Here is a 26,185-nt window from a genome sequence, read left to right on the forward strand (position 1 = left end):
ACTACCTTGAGATCTTCTAGCAAGTCATGACCACTACTTTGACCTTGACTCTTCTGTTGACTACTCAAGAATGTCAACTTGTTTCTCTCTCTCTCTCTCGCACACACACACACACACACACACACACACCATGTACACATTGTATAAATAGCAGATTCCCCCTCCCCACTCCCCCACACACAATACAGGGGTTGATCTGGCAGTTTCTTCTGACAGTGCACACAGATCATGTGAGTGATTGCAACTAGCTGGCTAACTGGCTGGAAAAGTCTCTCTCACACCTCTGGGATGAAACTGGGACTGTTTGTATGTCTTGATTCTCACCCTGCAGCCTCTGTCTATATGTGTTTAAACTAACATGCTTCTACACATGATAGCTTCAGGACATCAGTACAGCCTGAATGTCCTGACAAGAAAATGAAAGCAGAAAGCTGCTGTGGCTCCTGGATCCACTTGTAACTACAGCATATTCTGCTGGTCAAAGCAAGTCACAAGGTTAGCCCAGATTCACGTGAAGGGACACAAACCTATCTCCTGACAGGCAGTGCTGGTAATCCCATGGGTGAGAAGAAGACCACTACCACAAATTTTGAGCCAAATTTGAAGCAAGCTTTATTAAATATTGGCCAGGATGATAGACACTGGCCAGGTTCATACCAGAGATGGCAGTAAATTACATTACTTAGAGGCTTATAAAGGCAACACCCACAAGGATATGTACTTCCCACTTTTGTCCAATCAGGGGCAAGTATACATCCTGAAGTACTTCCTGTTTATTTACCTCCAGCCTGCATGTGATCAAGCATATCCTGCTCAGTTGGAGCAACCAAGCTTGTTTACAGAAGAGAAAACATTAGGCATTTTTGTTTTATAGAACTTTTTTTTTATTTATTTGAAATAAGGTTGTTGTACCTATCAATCCCAGTTCCCTCACCCTCCCATCCTCTCCTATCCCAGCCCACCCCCTTTCTGCTCCTCAGTGAGGGTGAGGTCTTCCATTGAGAGTCTTCAAGAGTCTTCAAAGTCTATCATATTATTTGGGGGCAGGGCCTAGGCCCTCCCCTATGTGTCTAGGCTGAGAGATATCCCTCTATGTGGGATGGGCTTCCAAAGTCCATTCACATACTAGGGATAAATACTGATCCATTACTAGAGACCCCATAGACTGCCCAGTACTCCTAACTAACATCCACATTCAGGGGTCTGGGTCAGTCCTATGCTGGTTTCCTAGTCTGGGGTGCATGAGCTTAATTATTTCAACATCCCAAAAGATAGATACCTTTATGACAGTTAAGCAGTAAAGAAACCTGAAAGTAAGTGGCAGTGCAAGAATTTGAACCCAATTCTGTCTGTTTCCAAAATGTTAACTATGGATACTAGAATTTCCTTTATCACTTATAACACAAAGTTGGTAAATTTCAAAGATGAAATCCACACAGCCAGATTAATGTAAGAGAAACATCTAATGTTCCTTACACCAAAAGCATACTATGGGGAGTCTTCAGAGGTTTTCAGCAACCTAGTATTAAAGGAAAATTATCTTTACAGTGCAGAAAAAGGGGATTGAATAAGGAAGCTTCTTTAAAGTGGGGAGAATAAGTGCCTTCAAGAGTTATGCCTTCTACATACTGAATAAAAAGCTAGGAGATGAAATTTTGTATTTGTTCTTGCTTTTGGGTTCATTATTTCTTATGCTAGTAATCCCCAAATGTCTGCTTCACCTAGCCATCCTCTCCATGTTCCCACACATCTCATTTCAGGCATGACATCAAACCTTGCCTCTTCTGGGAATGCATTTCCCATCCTGTTGTTTGTGTTGCTTTACATTCCTCTTTCAGCACTAACTTAGATCCTTTAGGACGAGCGTTGTCCAGAAAAGAGGAGCAGAGGAAGGGAGAGGTCACAGCTGGGACCTCAGAAAGAACCCCTGGATAAACAGGAGATATAAACCTCTGGAAGGCAGTGAATTTCTCTTTGTGAAGAATGAATATTTGTTGAGAAAAATGAACATTATGGAATTTATCAAATGTCAGGATTTGGTGTGTGGCAACTAGATGCTTTTCTCTTCGTTTTCCATCAATTCAATCAGTCAATTCTTTTCATAGATACAAATACTTTTATTCTGTATAACAAATGATTGAAATTTTGTAAATAGGAAAGCCACAGCAGATATGTGTGGTGGCATAGGGCTGTAATCTCAGGTAGCAGGAGGCTGAAGTAGGAGACACTTCAGGGAGACACCATTTCAAAAAACAAACTAAACAGAAGAGTTACTTAACCTTTAACCATGTAGCTTCATTTGTTAAAAAGTATGACCTTTCTCCCCAGGTTGCTATAATGGTCCCAACGTGACAATTCATGTCAAAATGCTTTTTAAAATAGTGGTGGCCATTAACAACGTAGAAAATATGTATATATTACTACTTCTGCACTCCACCCCTGCCCCAACCACAGTGAGTTCCTGCAGGCGTAGGAAGGAATAACAGAGATGGCTGTAATTTTCTGATTAATTTTCTATATTCAGATTAATTTTCAAATTAACTTTCAGATCAATTTTCTGTATCCCGATCACATGCCCTAATCCAGCATGGCGGCGGCAGCTACACTCAGAGCGCCTTTCCGGAACCCAACGACTCCGACGCCCTGTGATGACGTAACGGCCCCGTCTCCCGCACTAGCCTCCGGGTTTGCGCCTGCGCAGCGGAGTCTGCGGGTGGGCGGAGCTGGCCGGGATGAGTGGCGGAGGGACGGAGACCCCAGTAGCGTGCGAGGCCGCGCTGGGCGGCGGCGGCAAGAAGCGGGACTCGCTAGGCACGCCGGGCGTGGCGCACCTTATTATCAAGGGTACGGAGTGGAGGGCGTGGTCTTCCGTGCGGGGTAGGGGAGCGTGCGGGGCCCCGCCCCTCCCGGTGCTGCCTGGCTGGTCCGCCGCCCTCAGCCGCCTGGCCTGACTCTGCCTCCGCCCCAAGCTCACTTCCCAGCCCTAATGCCACCGGCGAAGGGCGCTCAAGTTGGAAATAGGAACTAGTTTGGGCCCCACACAGTCACATAGTAGGGTGACTTGGGTCCTTCGCTTCCCCTCTGCCCTCCGCGCCTGGCTCATGCCCAGGGAGAAAGGGCAACACTTGGGGAAACGTCCCGAAACACCATACAGTGCCCCGATCTCACCCGTCTCCTTTGAGCCTTAGAAGGCTTCGATCTAAATTATTACAGTAACTCAACTAGGTTTAACTCCTAAGCCTCAGAAGTCCCTGTTTCCCGTGGAAAGACCTCCCATTGCCTTTTCCGCTGCTTCCCTTAACGCTCTGCTCACCGCGTCCATCTCACCCACTTCAGCTACAGTTCTGCGCAGCCCGGGAAATGGTGTCTTAACATTGGTGCGGGTTTCCACTTTACTCTTACCTTATCTGTGGGCAGCCCCAGCAGAGCTGGCTGTGACTGTTTTTCATGTTGTCTCATAAGTTTAATTTGGAGTCAGGTAGTATTGCATGGGTATTAAGACTGAGAATTATTTCTGTGTGCAATCGGAGTGAAGAATTGATTCTTTTTATGACTGTTGTTGGCCTACCATCATTCCATCTACAAATGTTTATCTTGCAAAACTTTGCACGTATTAAACTGTAACTCCTCATACCGCATCTCTGACAAAACTCCATCTGTGAATTTGCCCCGGTGCCCCAGTGGATTTGGGTGGCTCCACTCTTTCATGGTTGGAAACATTGCAGCTGTGAACGTGAATGCACAAACATCTTTTTGAGGCCCCGTGTTCAGTAGTTAGGGATATAGCTACAAAAGTGGACTCTGGGTCATATGATGATTCTTTAACCTTTCTGAGGAATTGACGTAGTCTATATTTGCTGCATCTTTTCTATTCTCCCATCCTTACCATCACTTGTCATTTTCCGTCTTTGGTAGTAGACATTCGAATGGGTGAGAGATGATGCCCCTTGTGGTTTTCATTCACATTTCCTGTAATGTTTGGTGATAAGTGTACTTATTCTGGCGTACTTGATGTCTTTTTTTAAGTCCTTTACTTACAGTTCCTCATACATTGTTGGAAGGCAGCTATGCTGGCCATTGTACCATCAGTGCTGGTCTGTATAAATCCTTAGTGCCCTTGAGCAGGAGATTGTCTTTCATTCTGTTGATTGTGTCTTTTGAGGCAGAAGTTGTACTGGACTGCAGATCACCTAAGGCCTCCCACATGCTAGACAAGAACTATACCCCTAGAGGCTACATCACCTACTGATTTTTCTGTATTCTTATTTTGAGACAGAGTCTCACTTTCACATTCAGGACCCAAACATCCAGCCCTCCCTGTATGGGGTACTGAGAGAGCTACACTTTCCTTTCTTCTTATGCTGTAGCCTTGTGATCTTACATCAAAACACTTCTCTGTGTCTTTGTGGGGAGATATTTATCTAACTTTCACATTAGGTTATGAACATGTAGAGATGAAAAGATTACATATTTCATTAACTTTTAAAAATATACCATACAGTAAAAAGAACACATATAAGCCAGGTGTTGATGGCACATACCTTTAGTCCTAGCACTGGGGAGGTAGAGGCAGGTGGATCTCTCTGAGTTCAAAGCCAGCCTGGTCTACAGAGCGAGTTCCAGGACAGGCTCCAAAGCAAAAACAGATCACATATAGTCTGGTTAGAGTTGGATTCCTATGGAAATCTGTATTTTACACTACATGATTAAACTAGAAGAATTTATATTTAATATTTGGGACTTTTACAAACTGAATTAGTATAATGAATTTGTTTTGTTATAATGGCACTAGGTAGCATTGTAAGTACCTAGCAACTGTGGTAATGTGAATTTTATGATATGTTCCCTCCCCCCATAGTTTTCCACAATTGAGGTTTAGAAGTGACTGTTAATTTACTTCTATGTAAAACTGTTATATCATCAGGCTACAGAAGCAGATTTCTCTAAACCAGCAAACCTTAACTGCTTCTCAGTCATGTGGAAAGAGATGGTAACTCATGTGTGCTGTGTGAATAGCACAAACAGCTTGCTCTGTGAGATAACTCACCAGGGAAGAGGTGATTGGGGGTTTTAGTGGTACATGATATACTGGAAGTAGATGTCCCTGGTGCTTCAAGAACACAGCATGTGGGCTGTCTCTGAAACCTGAGAGCAAGCTGGTCAGCATGAACGGCAGTGTCAGGGAAGAATGAGGACTCAGCGACTGTAGAGGGAAATTGGCATGAGGTGATATGAGTAGTTAGGGTATAGGGTTCTGTGAGAGCTGCATCAGGATGCCTGAGGCAGCAGGGTGTGTTTAGAAAACTACAGGTGGTTCAGAATGGAGAACCACAGATGGACTTTTTGGAGCCAAACTGTATGTATCCTGTTAGCCAGTGTGTTTCAAAGACTCTTGGGCTGCAAACAGATGCTCTCTCTTGAGACTATATTCTCTGCACAAGGTCTGTAAGCTCCTACATTCTCTCCATCTCAGCCACGCAGTCATAACTCTTTAGTGTACCAGTGGCTCCACCACGATCCCAATAAAGAACTCTACATACTCTGTTGCATATCATGTTTCTCAGACTTAACTAAACATGGAACTTTCTTCATCAAAGAAAGCTCCAAATATCTTCTTTTAGAAGCGACGTGGGTAATAACCTACTGAGATATTTAAACAAAATTTGGTTATGGTTTTTCTACTTAGTGTATTAACAAGATATATCCTAACAAAGTTTATAAAACACAGAACTGGAATCTGAACCTCTTTAAAAATAAAAAATACAGGGAAACTATTACCAGCACATGAATATAGAACATACATATTTTTATTTTGCCATTTAACTTCTCTAAGTATTTTGAGGTTTGTATCTTAAACTAGTTGATGTAAGAAGAATGAATAGATTGACTTACTCAAACAGGTACAATTGGGATTTTTTCTTTCATAGCTATGGCTTTTTCAGATTTATTATAAGGTGAAGATACTTAAAACCAACAATCACCACCCACCATCACAGAAAAATCACTAGCAGTCCTACTGGAGAAACTGAGGCACTGGCCAAAAATGTACAAGACCTCAAGTTCAGTCCCCAGTACTTAAAAAGCCCCAGCGTGCACCTGGCTCAACTTAGCTTTCATCACCTTCTCTCTGATGTCAACCAGAGGAAGTATCATTTTTCATATATTTAAAGTTTATGTAAACAAATTTACATAATTTAAATGTGAGATTTATCCTTATCAATAGGTGTAGATTTGGTACGTACATTTTTTACTCCCTGTTTACAATATTCCATTCTGTGACATGTAGACTCTTTTCCTTTTAATTAGTCTTTTGGTAGTACACATGCCTCAGGAAACATCGATAGATGTCATGTTCATTTATATAAGTTTTTTTTCCCCTTGATTATATATCTTAGCATGGGATTGCTAAGGATATATGTCTTCAACTCTACTAGATATTGTTAAAAGCCTCTCAAAAGTAGTTCCAGCAATTAACACACACAGGAAGTAGATGAGATTCCCTCCTGATCCATGGTCTGAACTGGATTTTAGCCCATCTTCACCTCTTCTAGAGAAGAAGGCAGAGTAAAATGGGCCAGAGATTGCATCAGTCAACATGAATTAATTTTCCATTCTATTTTATCTTTCTAGATCTTGGAGAGATTCATTCAAGGCTTCTGGATCACAGACCAGTTACCCAAGGGGAAATTCGTTACTTTGTAAAAGAATTTGAAGTAAGTATCTAAACTTTTTTTTTTTTGTTGTTGTTGTTGTTTGTTTTGTTTTCAAGACAGTGTTTCTCTGTGTAATAGCCCTAGCCATCCTGGAACTTGCTCTGTAGACTGGGCTGGCCTTGAACTCACAGAGATCCTCCTGCCTCTGCCTCCTGAGTGCTGGGATTAAAGGCATGCAAGCCGCCACCACCACCCAGCTCTAAAACTTAATTTGTTGAAAAGTGTTGCACTAATTGTTAATGACCTCCTACACTGAAGAATAATGTTTGACAAAACCTGACTTTATTTTATGTCTCCTTAAAATGTATGTAGTAAAAATTCTGAAAAGATAAAAATCACTGGACAAACATGTTCAGTAGAGTCTGTAACTCAAAACTGCCTGGAGCTCCACAGGTTTTGAAGTTTAAAGATGTGTGTAGAGGTGGGTGTATCTTCGGCCTGTCTATTACCTAGTTACTTTTCTCATCACTTTGGCCAAATACCTAACAGAAGCGGCAGAGAGGGGAACGTTTACGTGGCATACAGTGTAAGGAGATGCTTTTCATCGTGGAGGGGAAGGCATGAGAACAGGTTGAGCAGTTAGGACTCTTCATGTCCCAGAAGAGCAAGAAGCACTAGCAGGACAGGAAGCAGGGCCCAGCTGTAAGTCTCCAGGGTCAGCCTCAGTGCAATACTTCCTCCAGTGACAGTCTACCTACTGTAGGATCCACCAGCCCAGGACTAAGAGTTGACATTTCATACTGGAACAATAACCCCAGGAGTGCTTAGCAGTTTTTATTCGGAATAAGAACAGTGTTGGACGGAGAAAATCACCCAAAGGGCCTTCTTTACATGTCATGTAAAAATCATTACTAATCCCCACAAACTTGCCATGATTCCTTTATTTTTCATGAATATGCTTAAAAATGTTAAATATCCCATATGGGATGAGGATAGAATTATCCCTAAGCCCGGGCAGAACTCACTATGTAGATCAGGCTGGCCTTGAAGCCCCAGAAATCTGCCTACTTCTGCCTTCTGAGTACTAAAATTAAAGGCATGTGCTACCATGCCTGGCTTTAGTTGCCCTTTACAGTTTGTTTACCTTCAAAAACTTTTCTGAATTCTAAGCTTACAAAAAATAACAGTGTTGCAAATTATCTTTGAGGGCAGAATGTGCTTGAATATCGTTGATGCAGCAGTTTTCTGACAGTGACAAATTCTAGTTTGTTTTAAAAAAGTTTAAAATCTACTGCACTTAACTAAAAGAAAAATGCAGACACTTCTTATACCAGCTCACCAACCTCTTCTCCCCTTTTCCATAACTAAAAACGTCAGCAGAATGCTATGTTACTGCATAGAAGACATCCTGAAGCTAAAAGGATGCCCATTGCCTTAGCAACACATCCAACCCCACTGTACATTCCATGGGCTATGGCCCCTCCAACCACAACCTCCCTGCCAAGGCAGGAGCATCAAGAGTTTGCTTAGTGTTTTGTTTTCTTTACAAACTAAGATATACGTACAGCTCAGAATTTCTATCCTTCAACCCACATACTCAATACTACCTTACAGAAATACCAGGGGCATCTGCAAATGCCTTGTCACACCACCAGCAAAGTGCAGAGTGAGGGGAACACGGAGTGCCTTTTCATTTTAAGACTATTTGGAGGGCCTGGAGAGATGGCTCAGCCGTTAAGAGCACTTGCTGTTCTTGGAGAGGACTTGATTCCAGTTCCTAGCACATATGTCAGGCAGCTCACAGCCACCTGTAATTCCAGCTCCAGAGGATTCAACACCGTCTTCTGGCCTCCCCAGGCACTATATTTATGTGCACAGACACAAACACACATAGTTTAAAGCAAAACGTAAAAGGAAAATAAAATGTGTGGAGATATGTATAATTTTGATAGTTTTAGGGCGTGGATACTTGTATAATCTACTGACACTTTAAGGGACAATATAATCAATTTTGTAATAAAACCTAACGAGGGTAAACACCTCAAATAAGATGTTTCCCTACTCTAAGTAGACAAGGAAATTCTTGCTGTTGTATGTTTTAAAATGAACCTTCTTTCCCCTCTTCATCTTACTCTTCTACCTTTTTCTGGGCAACTTTAGCAGGACCATCAAACTTCCCTTAGATTTATAGCTGCCCTCATCCTTCCATCTGTCATCAGCTTTGTGACTTTGGTGATGTGTGACCACTTTTCATTGTCTTTAAGTTGTTCTACATCTCACTCAGAGTTTCTGCCATATGTTCAGTGGAGATGCCCACGTTTGTGCTTTTGACCCTGGATGGAATTCTGAGCAGAGTAAGGAAAATATAGAGCACGCTTGTGGGGCTCTAGTGTCCCCTTTCTTCTTTGCTCGTTTAGCTGGTCTACAGTCCTTTCCCAGCCACAGTGTACTTTATCTACCTTTGCCATTTCATAACTGTACATCCTCTTTGCTGGACAGTGTCATCTACCTCTTACAGCACTATCTGGAAAATTCTAAAACAGTGACCGATTTTCTTCTTGTGTCTTTCTCTTCATGTCTTCACACACACGCAAAAAAAGTAAAAAGCAAATATATACTCATTAACTTTAACTGTCACCTTGATATAGCCCAAAGTCACCTGACAAGGGAGTCTCAATTGGAGGAATGCCCAGGTCAGACTGGCCCATGGGTGTGTTTATGGGGATTGTCAACTGGGTGACACCATGCCCTCAGCAGGTGGTTCCAGGCTGTTCAGAAAACCAGCTAAGCATGAGCCTGCAGGTGAGCAAGCTAGCAAGCAGCGTTCTTCTATGGCAGTGGTTCTCAACCTTCCTAATTTTGTGACCCTTTAATACAGCTCCTCACATTGTGATGACCACCCCCTCCCCGCCCTAAAATCATTTTCATTGCTACTTTATAACTGTAGTTTTGCTGCTGCTATGAACCATAATGCAAATGTTTTTAGAGAGAGACGTTTACTGAAGGGGTCACAACCCACAGGTTGAGAATCACTGTTGTATGGTCATACCCAGCCTTATTTCTGCAGACCATTTTTCACACACTTGCTGGCTCATTTCCGCCCTTGCCATCTTCACTGGATCCCTGCCTACACAGCTTCTCTACCCACCCAAGGAAATGAATTTCCTTGGCCATACTTCAGCATCTCGGATGGCCAGACTGTTGTACAGCTCCGAACCCACAGTATTGCAGCCACTTTCTTCCTTTTTATACATCTCCCAATTATCCTTATTGTTATTCCATCTTTCTAAAATGTTTCTTCGCTTTATTTTTTGAATGCCTCACTCTCCTATTTAGAATACAGGTTGAATGATCACCACTGAGCTTGACTGCAAAGCTGCCACTGAAGCGTTCTGTCTCCTTGTTCTCTGTGATACTCTGTGCAGCACCATTCTTCCTAATGCCTCGTAGCAAATTACCACACATTCAGCCGCATGAAACAAGTTCCAGTGATTCGAGTTCTCTACTTCAGAGGTCTGCACATGGGGTGGCCAAGACCTCAGCTCAGCTTCTCAGGAAGCCAAAGTGAGAGTGTAGGCCGTGCTGCATTCTCCTCCCTAAATCAAGGCCCTCTTCCAAATCCACACGATTGTAGCACCGTTTAGCTCTGCTCTGGAGGCCGCTTTCAGCTTCCAGAAGATAACTGTAGACCTTGTCACATAGCTTCTTCTATCTTCAGAGCTGGAATTGGAGAGTCCCCCTCATCTGGAATTCCTCTCATGCTCTAAAAACTCTCTGTCAAGAAGAGCCCGTCCCTGCTCAGGGCCCACTTTACAAGTCAGGGCCTCCACAGATAACTGCTTTACCATACACTTGCTCAGACACCTTAATGCTTCCATAGTATTTAGTTCTAAAACCACAATCCTTCACAGTTGTTTTTCCACTGGCACAGCAGCTGTTTCAGCCAGTAACTACAATTGCGCACTTACTAGCCTGCTTCTCAGGAAGTAGCCTAGAGGGACCTCTACATCTCCCTGGATCCGACTCCTGCTGCTGCCTCCACCAAATGTAGTTTTTAACTAAATCTCTGTTGTTCTATTTGCCAATAAACTCAGGAGTCAGAGGCTGGGGTGACAACCTGCTAGCTCAGAGAGGTTGAGGAGCAACCAGCTAACATTCCCTCTTCACTGGTTTCTCAGAAAGAGAGTGTCTCCTCCATCACTCCAAACCAAAGTCCTCCCTCCTATTTCCTCTGCATCTCCCATTTTCTGGACTCCCTCTGACTCTCTGTAATTACTTTCTGACAGCTAGTTGCTGGCTCTACCTCCTGACCCAAGGTTGATTTTATTTATTAGCACAAACACTAACTTGGGGTTCACTGTGTGATCATATATTCCCCCAACACTCCATAGTAACACAGTTAGGTTTGAACTAACTGGTAGATGTGTGTGCACCAGGGTGCACACTTAGAATTGTGCTGGCCAACCCAGTTGGGTTCTTTTCATTCACCTTACAGGCTTTCATCACTAGAGTGTTGACTTCAGAGCAGTCATATTCTCTTTTGTATCCAAAACTCTGCAGCCGTGTTGGCAGAGGTTACAATCTTAAAACTTGGGTTTTTATGATATCCTATGACTGACCTTTCTCATAAGTCATCCTTTTTGTTAGTTTTGTTATTAAGACAATATTTATAAACTTCAAAGGACATAATTTATTAAAATGCTTGTAGAATTTTGAAATTAAGGTGGCCTCTTTAACCCAACTTCCTACTTCATAAAGATTGAGGTCAGGGCTGGAAATCTATAAACTGGTTAACTAATGGCTGTCATCCAAAAATTAAATGTCTGCTGTATGCTTATGTTCCTATTCTTGAAGTAATGTAGATGCTTCCTTTTTTTCTCTCTATTAACTTTTATTCAATGTAGATATTTTCTGTGAAAGGATTATACAAATGAAACGGAGGCTAAAAAGAAATTTTACTTCTTTGTGTTTTTATTATTATGTGTTTAAAATAACCTTCTATTGAAGTCACTGCTTTTTTTGGCCAGAATATAAAATAGTTGTCAAGGGAAGATGGGCATGTATCTAAGAGAGCATTAGTAAGATTTCAAGGCAATGTAGATGGGTGGGAAGAACATGAAACTCTGCCATTTGTACCTGGAATCCAGTCCTGATCCCCCTCTTAGTAGCTATTATGATTGCTTGCTTTGCAAGGCTGTTTCTTCATCACTGGAAATGACAACATGTATGTATATGCCCCGTGTGCGTGCCTGGTGCTGCAGAGGTCAGAAGAGGGTGCCAAGTCCCCTAGAACCGGGTTCAGTTTTAATAACTGGATAAAATAGAAATTGCCTAGACAAATGGTATAAGCACATTCTCCCCACCTTCTCTCTCTCCCCCTCCCACTGCCTCTTCTTCTACTCTCACTGTCCCCCTCCCCCTTTAGGACTTTGTGCAACCTACTCTGTAGACCAGGCTGGCCTGGGCTCACAGAGATCCTCCTGCCTCTGCCTCATGAGTGCTGAGATTAGAGACATAGCCCACAGCCACTGGCTTGTATAAGCATTCTCTTAAAAAAAAAAAAAAAAAAAAAAAAAAAAAAAGCTCACCAAGGGCCTGATGAGATGGTTATGCAGGTAAAGGACCTGCTGCCAAACTAAGAACTTGAGTTCAGTCCCTGGAGTGCACATGGTAAGAGAATTGCTTTCTTTAAGTTGTTCTCTGACTTCTACATATGTGTGTGCAGACAAAGTCACATGTCAGGAAATAAAGTGCTATGATAAATAAAACAGACAGAGGCACATAGTGCCCCACCCTCCAGGAAACAAGTCATATCTTGAGGAAGTTCTCACGTGGTACCTTTCTTTACAGGACCTAGAAGTGGAGGCTTGACCTTGTTTGATCTGGTCTTTTTGACAAGCACTCAGTCTGTTCCTTTACTTGGTGACCTCCCCTATTGTTCCTCCCAAGGGCTTAGTGTAGCCCAGAAACTTCCCCTTGTGTCAGAGTCCACTCCCCCTCTCCATTTGCTGTTCTACAAGTTAGAAGGAAAAGGCTAAGGCTGCAGGGATAGCCAGGCTGTTGAAATTCTAGCTGCCTTTGCAGAGGACCCAGGTTCAGGCTGTGGCACCCGCATGGTGACTCACAGATGTCTGAAACTCTAGTTCTAGGGACCCCAATACTCATTCCTGCTCCCTGTGGGTACCAGGCGTACAAGTGATGCACATACTAACAACATACAGGCAAACACTCATAGGAAATAAAAAAGCAGTGGTCTTCTCCCAGGGTATCATTTTCAGTGAGGAGAGACACAGCAGAGACGCATTGCATCTCTGTCTGCCACTCAGATAAGATAGAAATCACTGTAGGAGGAGCTCTACCTTTTTTTTTTTTTTTTTTTTTTTTTGGTAAAATGCTCTTTGCAAAGAGGGAATAAGTGCCACATGGTGGCAGCATTTCTCAAAAATTCCCCAAGTACTGGTAGACTGTGACAAGCTGTTTTCTTCTGTGTATAAGAACAGTTGACAGCCGTTCTCCTAACTTTACAGTTTCCCCTTGAATTCCAGGGAACATTATGGGCAGGCAAAGAGCCTATGGTAGGGCACACTCCCACTCAGAACTTGAGTGAAGGGCAGTGTGGCAGTTTCCAGGGCAGAGGCATTTGCCCTGTGAGTCATTGTGTTGCTAGCTATGGGTAAGCCATCATGGCCTTTCTCAGAAAGAGAGAAGGGGATGTTAGAGAAAGAGTTCCGTGAGGGGCAAACAGGGTGGGTAATCTGCGTTTTATTAAATGGTGCACAGCATATGCTCTTCCTTCAGTGTTTTATTTGGTACCTACCAAGCAGTCAGGCATATCAGTAGGAATGTGTTTAGTTACTAGGGACAGATACATGGAAAACGGGCCTCAACAAGGGCTTATTTTTCTTGCATAGCCCTGAGACATATTTGGAAAGTTCAGGGCTGGCATGGTAACTCTATGATGTCAGCTTCTTCCAGCCTCTGTCTCCTTGGCACATTGCCCTTCTCTTAAAAGAGGCTTTGGAGCCTCAGTCATTGTGTCTGCACTTTGTGTGGTAAAAGAGAGGGCAGGCAGGAAGCAGCAGAGCAGTCAGCCTGTTAGAGGCCTGTGACTACCGCAGATCAGTGGACCTTGGAAGAGAGTGATGCACAAGTGTCTCGGTGTGAGTGGGAAATGGCCCTCACAGTCGGGAAGCTTTCGATTGCAAACTCAGAATGCTGCAGTTTGATAAATAAGCAGAGTCCCTGAGAGAGGACAGTACTCCAGGGAACCCCCCCCCCCACACACACACACCGGGGAACTCAGCAGGAGAGTACCACGGAAGGAAGGGTGACACTTGAGCAGAGACAGAAAAACAGATGATAAGGGCAGGCAGAGAATTGGGAAATGAAGAGGCCCTCAAAGTGCTGTAATACAGGAATTGAAAGGAATCTTGTTATGGGTTTTGATATGGGCAAGTGGAGGTGCTGGTCCACTCTGTAATCGTAATCCCAGAACTTGGAAGGAAGGCCAACCTGGAATATATCATGAAACCCTGTCTGAGGATGACAAAAGGAGTAAATAAATTCAAATGTGAGATATTAGTCAAGAAAGAACTCCTTAAAGAGAGCACCAAGTAGAATTTCATAACCTCCCAGTCTTCAACTCGGTGGGGCTCACTAGTGTCGTGATTAAAAGGAGATTCAATTACAGTTGTTGGCCTTTATTCTCTAATGTCGTCAAGTTGCATCTCTGATATAAACATTGTAGTTACTCTAGTATCATTAACAGTTATTAACATTGTAGTGCTTACTGCTAGGCATTGTCTTAAGCATGTTACATAAGCACTTAATTCAACTTGAGGAATTAAGAAATTGATACACACACACACATATATATATAGTTTTATGAAAGGTTACACATCATTGGTGCTGGGCATTGTTCCAATAATTTTTACATATTTACATACTTACATACAATATTTAATATTTACATACAAGAATTTACATATGGAAATAGGATGTGACTTTTAGTGCACATGTGTTACTATAGCTTTTTCCTTTTGTGATTGATATTGATAGTAGTCCATACATCAGTTTAAAGACAAGCACTTACCAGATGTTAAGTCTCAATAACCTGTGTAAAAGGCAAGCCACTTCCACAGGCCTCTTCATTATTTAAGCTAATTCTTATCATTAGTGGGCTAAGATATGTGACTACTAATCCACTTGATAGAGCTGGGGATACAGTGCAGTGGTACATTGCTTTCCTGGAATATACTTGGTTCCCAGAACACATAAAACTGGTATAATCAATCTCAGCACTCAGGAGGTGGCAGCAGAAGAATCAGAGATGTTCAAGGCTATTCTCAGCTGCATAGCAAATTCAAGGCTATCCTGGACTATATCAGACCATTTTTCACAACAACAATAACTATACCAGATGTGGTGGTTGCAGGCTTATTATTTTAGCCCTTTGGAGATGGAAGCAGAAGGATCAGGAATTTAAAATCATCAGCAGCTTCATAGTGAGCTTGAGGCTAGCCTGGGTTCTGTGAGACAGGGCCTCACAAAATAAAAAAAGAAAGGGAGGGAAGGAGAACCAACATAGAAAGAAACAAAAATAAATAACAACAATCCACTTGCTAGAGAGTGATTGACAGTCAGTTGTTTCACTGTATCTCAGGGGGATCCTATTACCCCTCGGGGCTCCTGTGGACTGAGAAGAGCCTGTCCCCTCTGGAGCTACAGAGCTCTGCTCTTTTACCTTAGATAACTTCGTTTCTATATTGAGAGATTATTCCTCTGCCTGATAATAAAGAGGCTAATTTACACAAGAACTGAAATATTTCCCCTAAACTTGATTCTTCCCAGTTCCAATGCCATCTGGAAACAGCAGCATTAATGGTATAGTTTTTAACAGCTTAGTTTTGTTTTGTTTTGTTTTTTAATTACTCAAATCTTGTCTGTGAGAACATGCAGCAAAACTCAAAACTCGGTCAGCAAATACAATCAATAGCAATAATAAAGGCTAGGCAAAATGGCTCCAGAATAGCAAATGGCCAAGTCCTCCATACCCTCAAGGCTTCTGTGGTGGCTGAAAAAAAATGTCCCCCAAAAGGAGTGGCGCTGTTAGGAGGTGTGGCCTTGTTGGTGGAAGTGTGTCACTGGGGCTGGGGAGGGGCTTTAAGATTTCCTTTGTTCAAGCTATGCTCACTGTAGATGTAGTTCACTTCCTGTTTCCTTCAGCCCCTTCTCCAGCACCATGTCTGCCTTTATGCCACCCTGTCTTATCATGCTGATAATGGACTAAACCTCTGAAACTGTAAGCCATCCCAGTTAAATGTTTTCCTTTATAAGAGTTGCTGTGGTCACAGTATCTCTTCACAGCAATAGAAACCCTAATTAAGATAGCTTTCATGACACCAGAAATGCCAGAGGAAGTGGACAATAGCAGAGGGGCTTGGGAAGGCCCCAAATGCTCCAGACCATCCACGCCCCTCAAAATTCCCATCAGGCCTAGCAGATGGAAGCACAGACTCCACCTCAGAGTGAGTATCATGTAGGCCACGACCACACCGGGGGAAGCTAGAGGAGGTGAAGACGGGAACAAAGCGGGTTCTTCACTCTGAAGTCAAGCTGTTCCCATCCATCTAAAATTGAACAGAGCTGGATTCTTTGGAGGATGCAGAGCACAGTAACCATCCTTACAGCAATAAGAAGAGAGGACAGAATGAGTAGAGATCATAGCTATTTTAATACAAGCTTAGGGGGCAAAAAAAAAAAAAAGTTAGAATCAGAAAAAAAAAAAAAACTGTTCCAATGATTGAATAAAATGAAACAATAAAAAAGTAAGAGGAAAGAATTTGGGAAAATGAAATTCTGTTTTTTGTTTAATCTTTTTTTGTTTGTTTGTTTGTTTTGTTTTGATTTTTCAAGACAGAGTTTCTCTGTTGAGCTCCACCTGTCCCAGAACTTGCTCTGTAGACCTGGCTGGCCTTGAACTCAGAGATCTGCCTTCTGAGTGCTGGAATTAAATGTGTGTACCACCATACTAGCTTGGGAAAAAGAAGTTTTTAAATTATTTTTAAGTGAGAATTAAACAAAGAGCCTAGGAATGAATGGACAAAATATGTAATCCTAAGGGAAGATTGAAAAGATTTAACATTAACAAGAGAGGGACTCGAAAGGAAGGGATGCATGTTGGTGATGAGTACAGATGATCCAGGACTGTGACAGCAAGCCCAAGAAAAGATCAGAGCACCAAAAAGAACAAAACAGAATTCAAGAAAAAAAAAAATGCTATTGGACTCATTTTGAAGTATGTACTACTTTCTGGGAAGATTACCCCAGAGTAGCTGATGCTTAATATCATTTCTGAGGGGGGGGAGAGGGGAGAGAGAGAGAGAGGAAGAGGGAGAGAGAGGGGGAGAGAGGGAGAGAGAGAGAACTTGGACTTTTATAGGGCAAAAAAAAATCATCTGGGCATCCAGGCTGAATGAATAGGCCCTTTGTAAAGAGAAGAAATCCAACTGTTAGTGGGTTTGTCTGTGTTATGGTAGAAAACAAAGACATAATGACAGTGGGTTTGTATCTAGCCCATCTGTACCCTAGCTGAGGAGGTGACAGATGCACTATTAGGGTTGTCCAGGGCTCTGGGGAGGTTGTTCAGATGAGCCTTTGCTCAGGAGCCATTGCACATTGGAATGCATGTCATACAGTCAGACTCTTTCCTGCCAGAGTTGGTAAGCATTGAAGTGTGCTAAGTGGGCCAGAGTATGTCTTCGTAGGTAAAGGTGTTTGCTGCCAAGTCTGATGACATGAGTTTGATCCCAGGAACCCACATGGGGGAAGGAGAGGACCTTCCTTAAGTTGTCCTTTACACACATGCACGCACACACGCACTCACTCTCTCGAGCAACACAGGCACATGCACACACACCCATGCATGTCTCCCCACACCATTGCATGTGTTTGTTACCTCCGCCAGTAAATATATGAAAATATAATTTTTTATTTATTACTGTTTTGTTTTGGTTTGGTTTTAGTGGGGAGACAGGGCTTCTCTGTGTAGCCCTGGATGTCCTGGAACTCTCTTTGTAGACTAGGCTCGCCTTGCTTAAAGATCCACCTGCCTCTGCTTCCCAAGTGCTGGGATTAAAGGTGGTGATACCACACTTGACTATAATTATTACTTTGATTTTGTTTTTACTTTTTGGGACAGAGTTCCTCTGTGTAGCCTTGGCTGTCCAAACTTCTTTTTACATGTTTAGCCATAGAATTAATGCTAGGCAATAGCTGGGTATGCATCTACCACCTTTAATCCCAGCACTCAGGAGGCAGAGGCAGACGGATCTCTGTGAGTTGATGGCCAGTTGATGGCACTCCACAGAGTGCGTTCCAGGACAGGTTCCAAAGCTACAGAGACCTGGTCTAAGCAATACAGGTGGGTGTGGTAGTGCAGGCTGTGGTCTCAGCACTGGGAGGTAGAAGCAAAAGCATCAGGGTTTAAGGGAAGACTCTATCCCAAACAAAAAAACAGAGATGTGGGGAGTGGTACGGAGAGAACAATGTATAATGCCCATGTTGGGACAGAGACTGTATGATAGGAGAATTTGGAAGGAGCTGGGGAAGGCCTGTGAAAAGTAGGCTGTCATCACTCAGTGGTTGCCTCTTAAGTAGTAACTGAAAATAAGAGAGCACATTTCAGATTGCACCCTGAGGGAAAAAGGAAAGACTATAGAAAAGAACAAGATATCAGCTAACACTGATGTGCCTTGTGAGGGACAGATAAGCATTCATGAGGAGAAGAGATGTTCTTCACGGGTGCTAAACAAAGTGCTAGCATTATCAACCATGAGAACCAAATCGCCAACTTTAAAATGTTGTTTCCTGGGATGGAGAGATGACCCAGTAGTTCAGTTCCCAGCACCCCATCAGGTGGCTCACAGCTATCCAATGCGGGTACTGGCAACTGAACTTGCATCCTCCTGGAAGAACAGCAAGTACTCTTAACCATTGAGCCACTTCTCTAGCCCTGTGCTGGTTGATCTTACTCATAAATGATAAAAGAAACATCTCTGTATCCCATTCTGTTTTAAAATGAATTTAAAACATGTATATATACTCCTTTCTCTCTCTCTCTCTCTCTCTCTCTCTCTCTCTCTCTCTCTCTCTCTCTCTCTCTCTCTCTCTCTCTGTGTGTGTGTGTGTGTGTGTGTGTGTGCGCGCATGCATGCATTCAGATATATGTATCTTTGTACTTAAACCAATGGTTAGATACGTTAAAAAAATGTACCTAACATGAAAGTATAAACAAGGATAGATACAGTTTTGAAGCCATGTAAATATTTTATGTAACTTAAAACAATACTGAATATCAAAGGGCAGTCCCTAAAGCCAAGTTACATATAAAGTATAAAGAAGTTCCTGTGTAGTTCTGAAGGGGACAGTGTTTCTCAGACATTCTTACAAGTAGCTCTGAGCACAGTGATTGGCTGGTGTAGAGATGCATGTCTGCATGCCCAGCACTCAGGATGCAGAAGCAGGAAGATTGTGAGGTCCAGGCCAGCCTAAGCTATATAGTACATCCTTGTCTTAGACAAACAGTGATCAGGCCAGCCTGGGTTATATAGTAAGGCCTTGTCTTAGACAAACAAACTTGACAGTACATTTATAGTGTAATGTACCTTCATAACAAAAAAGTCCTTTTAAAAACATCTTAGTGTTTAGTAATCATATTAGTGTTTTTATTTGATTAAGTCAAAGAAAAGGGAACTAAGTAATTGTGTTGGCATTTTAGAAACTGAGAAGAAACAGAATATATGAAGGTAATTTTAGTTTGGTTAGTATGACCTCAAGATGTCACTTTTCTTTATATAAAAACTGAATAACTTCCTAGGCTGGTCAGTCGTGATAGCTCATATCTGTAAACCAAGCACTGGGGAGGTAGAAACAAGAGAATCCAGAGTTCAGGTTCAACCTGTAATACATGTGAGTTCCCAGCTAGCTTGGGCTGCAGAGGGAAACAAGACTATTTCCTGCCTTGTCCCCTGAGGCTTAGATGTGGTGGCCCACCTGTAGGTGTGAGCAGCCTCCCCAGAGCCAGTGCAAGGCAGGAGAGAAGTACCAGTTGAATGAGGACGTGAGGTCATACCAAGGCAAAGAGCCTGATCAAGAAAGCAAAAGCTCATTGAAGCCACTACAGCTGGTTGAAACAAAGCTAGGACACTGCACAAGCTCAAATCTAGAAAGCCTGAGTGCCAACAGAGTGTGTAATGACTGAGAAATGTCTCCTAATTGCCCTTAGATGCTAGGGAAATGACTTGTCACTGTTGCTGCTCCCAGGACTACTGAGATAGTGTTTTCCTTAGCCCAGGCTGGCCTAGAACTGCAGGGGAGGATGCCTTTGAACACAGTCCTCCCTGCCTCCACCTCCCAAGTGCTATGATCATAGGCATGTGTTACCATGCCCAATCCAACTTGTCATTTTTTAAACTGGCAAATAAGGGAAGGAGGTTGTGTTTTCTTTTGCTTCTCATATATGACTGTTGCCCAGAGTAATCAAATTGCTGGCAAAAGGCAGTTTCACTTTCAGTATCCTTGTTAAATGAAGATGACATGCCACCTCCATCCTGTCTCGAGAGTGGACATCTGCCTTTGAAAACTTCATGCAAACAAACCTGAGTCTGATTGCACACTTAGTTCTAACTGCTGACTTACAGGAAAGGGAACAGACAGCAGAAGATGCTAAATTACACCACGGGGAGTCATTCATTAAAACAGACCATGGGAAACAGCAGAACAGATGATTTGCCGTGTCTAGTGAATTGCCAAGGAAAAATGTGATAGAGGATAAATCTGTAAATTGAAAACATATTAACCAGCTGCAGTGTATGACTCATTTCTATTTGAATTCAACTAAGCATGGTTGAAAAGAACATTTATAGGGCATTTGAGGAACTGTGAACACATTATTTAGTGATATTAAGAGTTATTGTCTCTGTGTGTGAGACTTTTATTGTATCTTATTTTTAACATTTAAGATTATTTTTATGTGTGTGCACCTACATTTATGTATGTGCACCATGCACATGGTAGGTGCCCACAGAGATCTGAAGAAGATGTTACATTCCCTGGAAGTGGAATTACAGATGGTTGTGAACCACCATGTGACTGCTGGAAATAACCTGGGTCCTCTGGAAGAGCAGTTGATGCTTTTTGCCACTGAGCCATCTCTCCAGCTCTGTATCTTTTACTCTAAGGAAGTCATGTGTTGAAATGTTTGCAATAGAATGATGTCTATCTAAGCTTTCCAGTGCTCTGGGGAGGTGTGGTACATGGGGTTTTATAGAGGAAATGAGTCAGTATGAGCTGAGTGTTGCTGGGAGTTGGTGATGGCAAAGGGCATTATGTCTGTCTCTTTTAATTTTTGTATGGGTTTTAAGTTTTTTGTTATAGGAAAATGTAAAATATAAGAAACTGGCCACAGCTGTTTCATAAGCTTGCTCAGAACCCAACAAACCTTCTGCAGTGTAACCAATTTGTTATTTCTTACAATTAAGCTTAGCAACCTTCCTTTTTAGTTAACATTATTTTTAGTGTTAGTCTTACAGAACATTTTTAAAGATACTATAGTGTTCTCATGTATCCGTAGCCTGTTTTTCTCATTCCTGATGTCTTATTTTACCACATTTGTAGAAACTGAGAAACAACACTGACAAACTGGTATTAATGAAATACCAGAGTTTACTGTCCCTGCTTCTTCTTTACTTTGTGGCAGTTACTCAGTCTTCCCCGACCAGAATGGGCCTAAAGTACTGGCAAGGATTCTGTAGCATGCCTCCCCACCTGGGTTTATCTGATGTGTTTTTCATGATTAGACTGAGTTTATGGGCTTCAGCAAAGAGAAATAGCCTTGCATAACATTCCGTCCTGCTCCTGCCATCAGAGAGAATTCTCTGTGTGTGAGCCCTGCATTGCTTACCGAGGGAGCTCTTGCAGCTTCCTCCACTGTGGAATGAAGTGCTTTGCTTCCCTGTGCTGTACTTTAGAAGCAAGTCGCTCAGTCTCGCCCACACTCAAGTTGGATGGGGAAGGGGGTTAAGTTTTCCTTTTGATGGGATGCTGAGACCACCCTGGCTCCATGATTGATAGAGACTTACAGGGCCTAGCATGGGGCTGTGTGTGAGGCTTTGCTGTCACAGCTGAAGGGTCCCAAGCTTAGTGAGCAAGGGAGATGCGTGGGAAATGGTATGAGGGAAACCAGACAGAAGCTTCCAAGAGTCCTCACCCCAGGAGAGTATGACTCCTCAGCAACAACTATGACAATACTTGTAAACCATAAATGACCAAAGCTGCTTGAGTGAGGAGCCCAGTGTGGTCCTAGCTGCTTGAACAGACACCTGCCTAGCATGGGCCAAGTCTGAACATACCTAAGGAAGCAGATACTGGAATTAACCACATTCTTAGTAAAACACCTTAGGTTCACTGAACTACAGTTCCAACTTAGAAGTCAATTCATACACCAGTGTAGAGAGCTGCTTCCTGGGCAGATTTCCAGCCTTGAAGGCAACACAGGCCTTTGTAAGAGTAACAGGCCTTCACTGCTCATTTTCCTGCATGGTGAAGTGTCTGTATATCACTACTTTGACTGCCGTTGTTATTTTGAAGAGGAAAAAGGCAATCATAAAATCTTTAGCACGGCATAACAGAAGTGATATGACAGTAAGAATGATGGAATGAATATTAAAGTTAGAGCAGGGCTCTTTCTAATGAAATGTGTGGCCATGTAAGCTTTTTGGTTGTGTCTCTAATATTTCTCCTCTCTGTTTCTGTACACTACTATAAAAATATTACTCCTACTGCAATTTTTGAAACATTTCATAATAAAAATGCCTCCAGGTTTTAACCTCTTCTGCCAGAGAATTAAAAGAAGGCATGTGTGCTCCATAGCAATAATGTCAGGAGCTCATCCTGGGTGGAACTACAGGCAGCAACTGCTAAGACTTATGGTCCTGCTCATTTACTTTTTCTTAATAGGAAAAACGTGGCCTTCGAGAATTGCGAGTTCTTGAGAACTTGAAGAATATGATCCAGGAAACAAATGACCGCATGCTTCCCAAGTGCAGGGAGACAATGCAGGATGGCCTGGAGGGGGCCCTGCAGAGATGTAAGTCTAGCTGCTCTCCTCAGCCTCGATCTCACACGTTCCCATACGCATATGCAGGCATGTTCTCTTGAGTGATGTTGTGGAGAGGAAGAGTGTTCCTGACTGAGGCTGACCAGGGGCTAGCCCAGCCACAGACAGTGGTGGTCCAGTGTGGTCACGGATGTCATTGGGATTGATATCCAAAGTATGATGTGTGCACAAGCATTTCACAAAATGAGCTCGTTAGGATGGGAGAAAAATCATGTTTATGGTGTTAAAAAATTTGAAATTTTCTCTACAAGAAAATATATGGTGATCAGGAAATGAGTGCCTTTTTCAAATGGACTATGAGAGGTTTTGCTTGTTTCTATAAAAAAAAAAAACAAAAAAAAAAACAAAAACTCCATTATAAATGTTTATATTTTATCAGTTTTTGCATTAAGTAGAATATTTTAATGGGGAGAGGTAACTGACATATTTGTTAGCATTTTTTTAAAATATTAGACTTTAATAAAAAAGAAGCGTGTTGGTAAAGTCTGGTATTAAAACAAGGCTATCAGGACAGCAGGGTATCTCCTCAGATGTCTACACTAAGAACTTGTAGCTTGCCTACAGAGGAATAATGATTGATGGCTGAAGCAGGAGGTAGAACTAGCCTGTGAGGGAGGGGGATGAGTGAGGCTGTGAGGGAGGCGGGAGAGAGCTCTGAGGTAGCAGTGCAGTCTCATGAGGGTCATATGTACTATGAGGTTGAAAATCTCCCAGGATCCCATTTGATTTCTTCATGTGGAGCTGCAGAAAAATATAAATGAGTAGATAGATAAATACATAAATTGATATTAGGCTTTTGTATTATATTTATTTGTATATACTTATATAATACTGCTACATCCCTAACTGGCAAGCATTCTAGGTGTTTTGCTATAAGAAAAACCATAATTTTTAGTGTGTGTGTGTGTGTGTGTGTGTGTAAGTTCCCATGCACATGTGTGTATATGGAGGCCAGGGGTCAATTTAGGTGTCATTCCTTAATAGATGTCCACCTTGTTTCTTTTTTTGTTACTTTTTCTTTTTCTTTTCTTTTCTTTTTTTTTTTTTTTTTTTCTTTTCTTTTTTTGGTTTTTTGAGACAGGGTTTCTCAGTATTGCTTTGGAGCTGGAACTAGCTCTATAGATCAGGCTGGCCTCGAACTCACAGAGATCTGCCTGCCTCGGCCTCCCGAGTGCTGGGATGAAAGGCGTGCACCACCACCACCAGGCTCCATCTTGTTTCTTGAGAGAGAGCCTCTCATTAGAACCTGGGGCTCTCTGAGTAAGCTAGGTTGGCTGGCCAGCCATTCAGCCCCAGAGATCCTTCTGTGCCTGCCTCCCAGTGCTGGGATTACAGGTGTGCACCACTGTACCTAGCCTTTTTATGTGGTGCTAAGGATCAACTCAGTTCTTCATGCTTGCATGCACTTTACCAACTGAGCCCTTCCCTAACCCCTGATGCCTAGATAGGAATTGAGACGAACTCTGACACTGGAAAGGTTACTGAAGCTGTTGAATGAGACACAATGAGAAATGATGAGCAGCTGTGTGACTGGTTTCCTCTCCAGACTGAAGTTATTATGCTCTCAGGCCTTCCTAGTGATGTTGGAAGGTATTACCAGTAATTGAGAATCTGAACCAGAAGTAGGTTTCTTTGGATGGAAGAATTACATTCTAGTGACTGGGGATCTGGCCTCTGGAGTGCTCTGAAGCATATTGCTGGTGTGAGGAACTTAGCCGTGGCCTTGGAAGCTGTTCCCCTGCTAACCAAGGAGAAGGTGCTGCAGAAGGGCTCCAGCTTGAGGGTTTTCTTGTGCCTAATTTGCTAAGTCTCGTGGCTCTAATGGAAATAGTGATGGGCGTGAGTCCAGCTGTCATTCCTAGCAGAGTTCATTTTGTAAAGCTCGACATTTTAAACCCGTGTTATCATGTTTGTTTTCATTTGTGCGAAATCATTAAAACGAGCTTCAACATGGAGTCTTCTCTCATCCAAGCAGAGCATCAGGAGTGACAAGTTATATACTTCTGTGTCTGTAGAACCACCTTTATCTCCTAGAATTCATGTTTGAGAACCCTGTAGATGCAGACCTTGCCCACTTGGGCAGAGTGTCCTAGGGCTGGCTTTCAGGCCAAACTCTTATCTGCAGCTCATCAGAGACCACAAAAACAAACAAGATTCTCTCGAGGCACAAGAAGGCACCCCCCAAGGGAAGAGCATCATAGCTGTCCTGTTCTGTAGACACAAGTGTCTGTGTCTTGCTTATCAGTTACTTAATAAGCTTCTAAATTTCTTCAGGCTTGAGTGTCAAGGAGATCTTCCCTTGGTTTTCAAATAAGAACAGGGAGCTTCCAGGTTATCCACTCCTAGCCACATGATGCGGCCACACTAAGGGAATGTTCCCTCATCCATCTCCTCTTCTGAAGCACGGCAACTTTGTTATTTATAAGCAAAAGGGTATTATTAATAAGACAAAAAGAAAACCAAGTGTGGTGGCTTCCAGTGCTAACCTTAGCATTTGGAGGTCGAGGCAAACAGGAGTACCAGAAGTTTGAAGGAAGCTGGGGTACATAGTGAGTTACAGCCCAGCCCAATCTAAAAGCCAGACTCTGTTTCACCACATCCCTCTCCCTGCCCTCCCAGAGAAGTGCACACCAGTTGATTATCCAATACTAAATGGTCAGCCCTGAAAACATACTTATAAGCAACATTATACAGATTGTGTAGATTATATTTAGGAATATGTATGTGTATACATAGATGCTGTAATATTAATAGACAGAGAGGCTATGGATTTGAAAGAGAACAAAGAGGGGTCTATGGGGAGGCTTTTGAAGGAGGAAAGGGGAAGGGGGGATGATGTAATTATAATCTAGGGGAGGGGCTGTGACAGAGGATGGTAAACGTGGCATGGTCCTACAACTTTTCTTTTAAATTGCACTCAGAGTGACCTAGACATGCAAAGAAGACAGGAAAACGGATTTTTAAGCTATGTTCATAGAGATAGGAAGGAAAAAAGATAAATAGGAAATGATAGTACCACACTTAGGAATGATGATGTCATACTTATTGCCACAGGAAGAAGGCAGATCAAATCAATCATTGTTTTCATATTTTTTGTTAAGGGGAAAAAAAAAACAAGCTGGGAAGTTAGTTGTCATTTGGTAGATATCATCTGTGATCCAGCAAAGTTTGTTAATAGTCGCCAGTGACGAAGCTTTTGAAAATGAGATACATCCTCTGGCTACATCTGGGAGGTGGAGGTTCACAGTTTTCTGAAAGAGAAACCATAGCCCCTTGTGACCTGTTCAGGTCAGCCCTAGCCAGGGTAAGGAAGACAGAAAATTAGATGGTTTCCAGCTTCAGCAGCTATAAGAGA

At 42.5% G+C, this 26,185-nt stretch overlaps 1 protein-coding gene across 1 annotated transcript in view; it reads left to right on the plus strand.

The window, feature by feature from the left end:
- Positions 1-2,676: 2,676 nt before the first annotated feature.
- The window catches only part of Bloc1s5 (biogenesis of lysosomal organelles complex 1 subunit 5), a 36,453-nt gene continuing 12,944 nt past the window's right edge, over positions 2,677-26,185 (plus strand). Inside the window, exons 1-3 of the mRNA XM_051194416.1 lie at positions 2,677-2,844; positions 6,631-6,713; positions 22,671-22,800. Coding sequence (XP_051050373.1) covers positions 2,733-2,844; positions 6,631-6,713; positions 22,671-22,800 — 325 coding nt within the window. The 5' untranslated portion in view covers positions 2,677-2,732. The remainder of the gene's footprint in view (positions 2,845-6,630; positions 6,714-22,670; positions 22,801-26,185) is intronic.

Source organism: Phodopus roborovskii, unplaced genomic scaffold, assembly GCF_943737965.1.
Source record: "Phodopus roborovskii unplaced genomic scaffold, PHOROB, whole genome shotgun sequence".
Lineage (NCBI taxonomy): Eukaryota > Metazoa > Chordata > Mammalia > Rodentia > Cricetidae > Phodopus > Phodopus roborovskii.